The sequence below is a fragment of the Vollenhovia emeryi genome, unplaced genomic scaffold (assembly GCF_000949405.1).
Source record: "Vollenhovia emeryi isolate VEMERY1.0 unplaced genomic scaffold, V.emery_V1.0 DF939170.1, whole genome shotgun sequence".
NCBI lineage: Eukaryota > Metazoa > Arthropoda > Insecta > Hymenoptera > Formicidae > Vollenhovia > Vollenhovia emeryi.
This window is the reverse complement of record NW_011967196.1, coordinates 530793-541051: the sequence shown is the minus strand read 5'-3', so window position 1 is coordinate 541051 and position 10259 is coordinate 530793. Positions and strand designations below refer to the sequence as shown.

Below are 10259 nucleotides of genomic sequence, written 5' to 3'. Positions count from 1 at the left end.
ACTACCCTGCTGGAAATAATTCTACAAAATTTTACAAAAAAATATACTGCCAAAACTAAAATATAACTGTCAGAATCTAAGAAATTCTACGAAAATTTAAAGTGTTATAAAAATTAACATAAAAATGCTAGAATTGGAACACTTTTGTTAATTTTTGTAATATTCTACAAGTAAACAGATCGATGATTTAATTCTTTAAGATTTGTTGTTTCTCAAATTTTCTGAAACTAGTAATGTTTTGTACTAATTTTTACAAAATTGTACATTTTCATGAAATACCATTTGCAATAATTTCTTGACTTGAGAATATTGTATTTTGTGGTACTATTTCGTAGATATTTTTGCAAAAAAATTAATGTTTCAATGAAGATATACAAATTTCTATTTTAAATCAATTTTTTTAGTTATTTATAGAAATTTTTCCGCTAGGGTAAGTTATACGCGTAAACTACACGGTCGGTGTCGCGCGCGTGGTTTTAGCTTGTCGCTTATACTTAGGGCCAGTTTCACAAACGTCGGTTAACTGCTAACCGAAGGTTAATTGATCCGCTGTCTCTTCTTAAATAATAAGATGAAAAAAGATAGGGAGTCGACTGAACCCTAGTTAACAGTTAACCGATGTTTGTGAAACTGGCCCTTAGTCGCTTATACTTGGCGCGAGACACTACCGTGTCTCGTGATCGTCGGATCAACCGTTGTTGAGATCCGAAAATCTGAGGGCCCGTCAACTCGTGTACTCGCGTAAACTTACACGGTCGGTCTCGCACGCGTGTACTATAGCTACGCTTACACTTGGCGCAAGACACTGCCGTGTCTCGTGATATATATATTGTATATAAATGAAAGTAAACACACTTTCGCAATTCTATACAAACAAATTATGAGATATCTGTGTATCGGTCGAACGGATGGTACAGAAAATTGTTGTACTACTTCTTGGTATTTCTTTACGAGTTTTCCAAGACCATTTATCTAAAGCACACATGTTTCCCTACTTTATTCATCTATTGCGAGATGCATTCGTTTTTTGAAATAAGACTACGAAGTTTCTAAAGATTTATAATATTTCGCCAAAGAAACATTTATAATTTTATTACTCATTCAGGTATTGGAAAGTACACGCCTTTTTAAAATAGGAACACAGAAAAAAATCACGGAGACGTAACATGTCGCTATAGATTAAACAACATTAATGGTACTAACCCTTTCCGTTTTTCTTTAAGTTAAACCCCGACGTTTTAAGTCAGAATTAAAAAATTCTTAGCAAAGGTTTTGTTTCTATGTAGAAATTGATATGCTTGATTATATTACACCGAATATTTAATGTTGAAAGTTTTCAAAGAGATGAAATGTAACACGATCGTCCTAGAAACAAAAAAACTCGTATATGATACACGATACGAACATTCAACATGTTACATTACTGTGTGATTGAGACATTGGCTGCGTTCAGCAGAAAAAGCTGCTTTGCAACAGTTGTAAAGTTCGTAAATTTTATTGGAGTGTGCTCTGAGAATCTGCCATAATGAGCATATGCCAATGGCTGCGTTCGGCAGAAAAAGCTGCTATGCAACTGTTGTAAAATTCATAGATCTGATTGGCATATTCTCTTAAATTTATCCAAGATTAAGAGAATACGCCAATCAGATTCACGAATGTTACAGCAGTTGCAAAGCAGCTTTTTCTGCTGAACGCAGCCAATGGCTACGTTCAGGAGAAAAAACTGCTTTGCAACTGTTGTAAAATTCGTGAATCTGATTGGCGTATGCTCTTAAATTCACTCAAGATTAAGAGAATACACCAATCAGATTCACGAATTTTACAACAGTACTTGCATAGCAGCTTTTTCTGCTGAACGCAGCCAATTAGATTCAGGATTTTTACAACAGTTGCGAAGCAGCTTTTTCTGCTGAACGCGGCCATTGAAACGGGTACATCGTATCAATTAGGACTTTATAGATCGCGATGGAGAAGATGAATAATTGCAGTAATCACATTTCTGCGAGGCAAATTATTTTTGAATCTTGAAAGTAGGATAAGTTTAATCAATGAAAGCATGTATTTCCCGTTAATAAGATTCGCTCACGAGAAATAAGGTTCTCCTGTATGAGATTTGTTGTCCGACGAAGAGTATGGTAACATTTCTTCGGCGCAAGAGCACGATGTCACGTCACGTCACGTCGCGTCACGCGCAATTGTCTGGTGGCTGCTGGTCGGATGGTCGGATGACTGGATGACTTTCTGGCAGTAGCGCACCCCACACTTCCCCCGGGGGGGAGAATATTCACGGAGAGCCCAGGGTGAGCCCCATAATAGCCCTCGACCAGGTCCCACCCTCTTGGCAAACAGAAAGGCCTTGAAAGTGTGCACGACCGCAAGAGTCGCCGCCCCTCGCATGGCGGGGCGAAATTTGATTATGCCCCTTCCACGTGGATGAACCCGGCGAGATTCATCGGCGGGTACCCGCCAATGATTTATGCCACTTTTTTCTCCTTACCGCAGCGACAAGTTGTCTTTGTTGCCGCTGGCTGCCGTGCGTGCGTGTCCCGTGTGTATTTCCGTCGTTTTTATCGCACGGTAGAATGGCCGAGGGCAAAATTGGTATCTGTTACTTTCTTTCGCGTCTTTAACATTGTATATTATATTACAAACTTTTTTCTGATTGCTTTGAATAATATTCAAAAATAGGAACACAGAAAAAATTTTACAATAGTTGCAAAGCAGTTTCTTCTGCTGAACATAGCCATTGGCATATGCTTTGAATAATATTCAAAGCAATCAGAAAGAAGTCTGTAACATAATATACAATTCCTAGCAAACGCAGAGCATTGCGACAACGTTGCGGCAATGTTATAATATTGCTGTAACGTTGCTTTTTAACGTTGCTACAACATTGCGCAATGTTCCATGTTTGCTGGGTTGAAATTATCTACACACGCATATTTGCTGTTTTGTCTACTTTTAATGTTTTGTATTAAGATTTGAGTGATTGAGTAGAACAAAATATGATTGTTCTTACAATTGTTATAAATAATACTGTACAATGTACAACTTTATTAAGAAAGATCGCAGTACTTCTGGAATTTTTTCTGAATAATAGAACCAGCTCCGATACTTGGCATTTCTTAATTGAATTACACTTTTATCAGTTCTATTCACTTATTCATTTTAAAGTATTTATTATCCTCATATTTTAACAAATTGCAAATAATTAATATTAATATTAGAGTTTGCAAATTTATATTTTACATTTCAAGGCTACAAATAACCAGCTCTGATAATTGGTGTTTCTCAATTGAATTACACTTTTATCAGTTCTATTCACTTATTCACTTTAATGTATTTAATATCCTCATATTTTAACAAATATGCAAATAATTAATATTAATATTAGAGTTTATAAATTTATATTTTACATTTCAAGAGTGTGAGGACTGAGAAGATATTATGAAGTGTGTGCGGTGAAATATTAGGTGCAGCGAAGGCCGTCGGACAGCCGCAACGAACTATATTTTTGCGTGACGCCAGTTTTTGTCACCCCTGGACACAATACCTTCCTAAACCGCAGCAATCTGCGAAAAAAAAGTGCTCCCAATAAATTCAACAAGATTGGGTAGAAGTGTGCGATATTTGTAGCCGCCTGATCCATCACCGGTCATTGACGGATGTACAATAAAACTCCAGAAAACGATATTACGAAACGACAGCGATGCACCCACGATCGCTCATGTTCTTTTTTTCCATTTCAATCGGAACAGATCGATTTCTGGCAATTGTAGCGCATGGGGCGTAAAACTATCGTGCAAACGGTGCTCGTTTGATGGATCTCTTGATGCACCGTTTCGTAACACGAACATTCAAATTGTCGTGTGTCTGTTATTTCTTAGTTTTTCGATGAAATCGCCAACATATGGCACGCTGCAACACGCTAAGATATTGATATCGGAATTTGGATTTGAATTAGCGATTTGGTTTGACAAAAGCGGAATTGAATCGCTTGTAAATCCCAATAGTAAGCAAGGCAATATCTTCATCGATCTCGCTTTATAAGAGCGAATTTAAGAGATTACGCGGGATCGTGAGAAAGACCAATATTGAAATGTCAATTTGCGACGACGATCTAGAATTATTAACTTCTGTACAAATGGCAAATACTCCGTGGATTCCGAAATGGTAGCGAGTAATGGCCAGGTAGAAAAAGTTTAGGCATTCGTGCAGGCAGAGACCCGCAATGGACGATCGTTGAGTAAACAGTCGCGTACCTTCGTCCTTTTTATTACCGCAGGAATCGCAACTTCAGCTTGACACGCGATGGCCATATAACCGGCTGTTGTGAAATCCGTCACTTTAAGTAAGACGAATGGATAACTGTTAGCAAAAAGGAAACTGAAGTAACTTCTTAGGTCCGATAAATCCATCATCAGGTTGACATCTATTCAAATAGAAGCAAATCAAAGAAAAGGGAGAAAAGTATTCCAAGTATTTGTTTTTTCAATTTTTTCCCGTTGATGAAGGTGCGGTGATTTATATGACTAAATTTATTGGCTTTTGGACCAATAACGTATGAAGAAAGGGGAAAAATGCAACGCTTCGTTTTCAGAGATCTTTAGAAATTTAGTCTCGTGCCAAATTATAAAGAAATTCGGGATACAATTCTACGAAATCCGATAGCGAATCTATATTTTTCAGAAGATATAAAAAAATTAATTTATAATTGATTAATAATGTTTTTGTATTTCCTAAAAAGGCTTGCTTTACAAACGTGCGTAACAATTTTCTTATTTATCTTTGACTAAACAACCTTTATACAGTTGTTACACATTTGTTAACAAGTTGGAAGAAAGAATAAAAGAAAGTTTCGAAAAGGTGATCCGTTTTATATGTTCTATACTTTATCCGAGTACAGAAAATGGCCTGCGACTTGCTGTCAGAATCTATTAATGCCACATAAAATTGTGTGATGCACGGAAGATTGTACGATTGCGCGAAGATGAGGCAACGATGTGACGAATGCGATGAAGGGCAGTGCCGAAGGTATCGATGGACCCACAGCCGGTTTCATAGAAACGTCGTTTTGGCAGAAGAGCGTTGTCACGGTCGGTGGAAGCGAGATAAACCGATGAAAGCGAAACAGTCGATGGTTGAGAGGAGGGTTGGAGGGTAGGCGACGTGGATCGACGGGGGTGGCTATCTGTTTCTGAGGCGGTAGGGCGGACTTTCATTTTCTTTGTCTCCTCGAATGTTACAATAAATCAATGACATGCTTTTGCGATTTATTCTCTCCAAGATCTTTGTGTATAATCGGTATGCCCTTTGGTAAAAACTGTTAGCAGTACGCGGATTGTCAGCAGATACGAATAGAATATCGCGATAAATTGACATTAGCTATATTCGACTCGTATTCTGCCAATAGATTCTCGGTTTCTACAGTTAATCTGTCATTATATTTTATATTACGATTTATATCACGAGATATACAGTGATGTAATATAATATAATCGGACGAAAGGGAATGGCGCGGGGTTGGAAAGTTACTTTATAAAAGTTTCTAGGTACAGTTACAAGTTACCAGTTCTGAAAAGTAACGCGTTACAGTTACTCAAAAAGTAACGAATCGTTACTTTGCAGTTACTTTCTTGCAATAAAAATAAAAATATCAAAAATATCTGCATTTGAATTGTAAAGTGTCGATAAGAGCATTTATGCGCCAAGGCAAGGCCTGATGCGATCTGTGGAGGTTGTGTAACTATTAAATTAGTTGCTAATTAACGAAAAAATGTAACTGAGTTAAGTTGCGGTAACAGGTGGAGAGAAAGTAACAAAGTTAAGTTAGTCGAGTTACCAAAAAAAGTAACTGTAACTGTAATTACGTTACAAGGTAACGAGTTACTTCCCAACCCTGATATTTATGTATATTTTTATCTTGACTATTCAAAATTGAGAAACAAAACTTGGCAGCTCGACTAACTAAATAAAGTACTCGCTGTATATTTCGCGTGCGCTTCCTTGTCACAAAAAATAGATAAAGGAAAACTAGAAAAATCAGATCTCCGATTTTCCCTTGATTTCATAAACGCCTTTCAGAAATTTATATTTACTTCACAGACAGATATGTATTCTAAATGTATAAATAACACCGTGCAACAAAATTTTGGTCATGATCACGCCTCATTTTGCAACCTATTCGGCTCACATTCTGGTGCCAAAAGAAACCCGAAAACGCCTTTCATTCCCCTAGGAAAATTATAGGATTCTGTCCAGGAGATCAAATTTATCATTTTTCTCACATTTCGCTACATTTCTGCCAAAGATTATACGATCCAGTCTTGTATAACTGCCGGTTGAGGGTTTATTTCTAGGGACTATTTTAAAAGAAAAAGTAGCTGCTTCCAACGCCTACTTTTTCTTTTAAAATAGTCCCTAGAAATAAACCCTCAACCGGCAGTACAAGACTGGATCGTATCTTTGGCAGAAATGTAGCGATCAATGTGAGAAAAATAATAAATTTGATCTCCTGAACAGAATCCTATTTTCCTAGGGGAATGAAAGGCGTTTTCGGGTTTCTTTTGGCACCAGAATGTGAGCCGAATAGGTTTCAAAATGAGGCGCGATCATGACCAAAATTTTGTTGCACGGTGAAATTGATCTTACAATTAGAGATAACGATATACATTAAGTGTAACAATATCACTGTAAATATATTTTCAGAAACATTGTAACGCACCTAATAACTTACAATCCAACAAGTGAAATGGCTTATAATATTCTTTCGTATTATTTAATATTAAAAATACTTAGCGCACAAATGGCACGAATACAGGTCACTTGTTAAATACAATACTTATTATATTACACGACGAAGAATAGCGTAATGTAGAAATAAAATTAAGTGTGGAAACGACCTTACTGACCACACTTCTTTATTCTATTATAAAATTTACAACGTTTCGGTCAGTTAATACTGGTCCTCTTCAGGTAACGAACTTACATCCGCAGTGACAGAGAGTACAACCGAAATGAATTCTGTGTTCTAACGCCGATGACTATAAGACACAATGTACTGCGATATATTTAACGTTTGACATAATTTCACGTCTTAAATTTCGACGAACCTTACATTTGCGGTTACTCACGTAAGTTTGTGACCTGAAGAAGATCAGTCTCACTGGCCGAAACGTTGTAAATTTTATAATAGAACAAGGAAGTGTCAGTAAGGTCGTTTCCACACATAATTTTATTTCTTAATTCTCGACTGGCGCTAATATATCTGCTGTTAGATTGCTACAATAGCGCAATGTGTTATTAAAAATGGCGACAGTGACAATTGGGCGAGCCGAATAAGAAATGTCTCATCTCTACACTGAGAAAAATGTCCGATTAAATATAATCGGATAATCCAATTACATGATAACAAACGAATATATCCGATTAAATTGTATATCCGATGAAAAATTTAATCGGTTTTTCAATTAAATTTCACCGGTAATTGCATTTCATCGGATAAATTTCATCGGATATATCCATAATTTAATCGGAAAACGTAATCGGAAAAATTAACCATCGGACATACTATTTAATTAGTTTATCCGATGGAAATTTTTCTCAGTGTATAATAGTAACATCTCCCACGCTTGTGCGCGAGTCGCCGGTGATCCCAACCCTTCGGCGACCAATAACAATCGGCGCCGATGTGAAATTTTGTGTCACGGGCGTGCCTCGTCGGAATCGCTTGAAGAAAGCGACATGCTCGAGCGAACGGGGTGGGCCCGCGATAGGCCTTCGCCACCCTTCGATATCGTTCGTTTGTATCGGTTCTGCATCGGCTCTCCCTGCCCCTCCAGCCGCGCTGACTTTCCACACTGATCGTTCGTGCCTCTCCCTCCCTTATGCCTGCACTCCTCGTGCTCACTCGTGACAAAAGGGGCGAGAGCCTCGTGGCCGCAGCGACCGATTAATTTTCTACAAAGGGGCTGCGTATCTCGCATCGAGCCCTCGACAGGCCCCTCTAAACCCACCTACGGTCCCTACTGCCAACGGCGTCCGTGCTTTCAGCCTCCTGCAGCCGATGCTTTACGAAGGACGAGCCCTCCCTCCTCCATCCCTAAAGTGGATTGGCTAGACCCCCGAAAGGCCATTGGCAGGGGAAAATATTTCTATGAGTATAAGATCGCGACGCGACTAGATTCGTACTCAGTCACCTTTGAACAGCTCTTACCATCGTGTTGACTGTTATATTTGCGTGCGACGCAGTCTTACGCGTGGGACAGGAAGTAAAGTGCTAAGCGTCAAATTTGGTTCAACATTCTTCCCAAGATGTCCAAGCCAAAGACCGTGGGCTTATTTCAACCTTGGAAGGATAAGGAGACAACGAACAAAGCTTCCGAAACCGTTGATAGCGCGCTCCTCAACGTGTCGTATGGCAGACAGGAAGACGACGAACAGGTCGTGTCCTCAACGACGTCGACAACTTTGACGGACACCGTCGACACGTCCGTCGACACGTCCGACGACCACGACGGCAATGTCGTGGATGAAGGAAGAGCTGCTCCGACGTCGTTAATCGGTTTTCATCGCACGCGGATACGAGGAAGCGCGTCCTTCGACAACGTGGCGACCGGAACTGTGCCATCCCTTACAGACGAGGACGAAGCTCTCGTCGGTGTCGTGCAAGATGCGAGACGCAACTCACGTGCCTTTCACGCGCAGGCATCAGTGGATTCGACAGTTGCCGCGATTCCCATGCGGGGTGTGGAGGTGAACGCTTCCAGCGGTGTCATTTCGCCCAATTATCTCTCGACGCTTAGAGATTTTCGACCGTCGGAGCACTTTGCCTCGATTATCGCGGCGAATTCGGACGCGGGACCGTGGTTTGTGAGCCCCGAACGCATTCCCGATATTTCCAGGATACACCCTAGTGTCTACGCTGGAATACATCCCGGGTTTCAGTCCGGCATTTACCCCGGCATCTTTCCTTTAAACCTTTACAATCATTCCATGGAAGAGGCGGTGCAAATGGTGCATCGGCAGGATGCAGTCGCTAAGGAGATGAAGAAGATGCGCCCGAAGAAACACAACTGCCCACATTGCAGCATGGCATTCAGTAACGGCGGTCAGCTTACTGGTCACATTCGCATACACACTGGTTAGTCCAAGCTTTTAATAGAATTTGTATATTTGTGTAAGAAAAAGCACGGAAAACTTTTGACGAAGAAAAGGTTTTCTACAGGTGAGCGACCGTTCAAGTGCGACGCCGACTCCTGCGGGAAACGATTTACTAGAAATGAGGAACTTACGCGGCACAAACGAATTCACACTGGCGACCGGCCTTACTCCTGCACCTTTTGCAAGAAGCCATTCGGTCGCAAAGATCACCTCAAGAAGCATATGAGGACTCACGAGTTACGCGATTCGTATCGCGTTTCGACAGCGGCATTAGGCATGTTCGCTTCTCTAAGTTACCCGTTTCAACAAACTACCGAGCATTCGCCATACCTCTATCATATCTGACGTTGGATCTCCGATAGAGAATCGGGCACGAGCACTTTGACAATAAACAAATTTAATTTTTCTAATGTTTACGTCACTTTGACAATAAACGTGAATTACCTCTCGACGCTTAGAGATTTTCGACAAGCGTTTCGGAGGGATTTACATCGATTAGGCGACTTAACGGACTGTGAACTCAATACCCATACAGCACAGAAAGTTAAAATAATGTTGCTGCAACGTTGCAATGTTGAATGTTGAAGTATAGATATCTTTTCTACGTTGAATCTGGGTTAATGTTTGTACATTAATTCTTTATATTGCTGCAACGTTAAAACAATCTTGGACAAATTATTTTTTGACACTCAAATAGAAACTTAAAAAATGCATAATTATGAAATGTGTATCTATGTATAATATTTTTGCAACAGTCAGAAATTTTCTGAGCTACGATTGGATCACTATTTTAGTGGAATAATTCAATTTCAACACTTCCAACAGTTGTAAGAAATATTCTGTTAAACGCGACCAATGTTAACTCAATATAATTTAACAATTTAATTAATGTATTCCACGGACTTATGTTCACTGATTTTTATTAAACATCTACTTTGTTAATTTACTCATTGCTCGTAAATTGGCCTTAATTTCCTTTACTCATTAATTTAACAATGTTTTCTGAATGGTGAATCGTAACGTTTACAAGACATTACAATTCGGCGGACATTATAGACATTTTTGCAATATCTTTTCAACGTTGAAACTACGTTTTG

At 39.3% G+C, this 10259-nt stretch overlaps 1 protein-coding gene across 1 annotated transcript; it reads left to right on the top strand.

The window, feature by feature from the left end:
- The first annotated feature begins 7918 nt into the window (after nucleotides 1-7918).
- LOC105563858 (zinc finger protein 236) lies at nucleotides 7919-9751 on the top strand. Its single transcript, XM_012015809.1, has 2 exons — nucleotides 7919-9142; nucleotides 9227-9751. Exons 1-2 carry the CDS (start codon nucleotides 8314-8316, stop codon nucleotides 9505-9507), a joined length of 1110 nt encoding a protein of 369 aa, XP_011871199.1. The 5' UTR covers nucleotides 7919-8313; the 3' UTR covers nucleotides 9508-9751.
- Nucleotides 9752-10259: the final 508 nt, after the last annotated feature.

What these genes read in the sequence shown, in the direction of transcription:
- LOC105563858 (XM_012015809.1), top strand. Translation starts at nt 8,314, where the DNA reads ATGTCCAAGCCAAAGACCGTGGGCTTATTTCAACCTTGGAAGGATAAG. An exon ending in TCACATTCGCATACACACTG is followed by an intron (nt 9,143 to 9,226) that starts GTTAGTCCAAGC and finishes GGTTTTCTACAG; the next exon opens with GTGAGCGACCGTTCAAGTGC.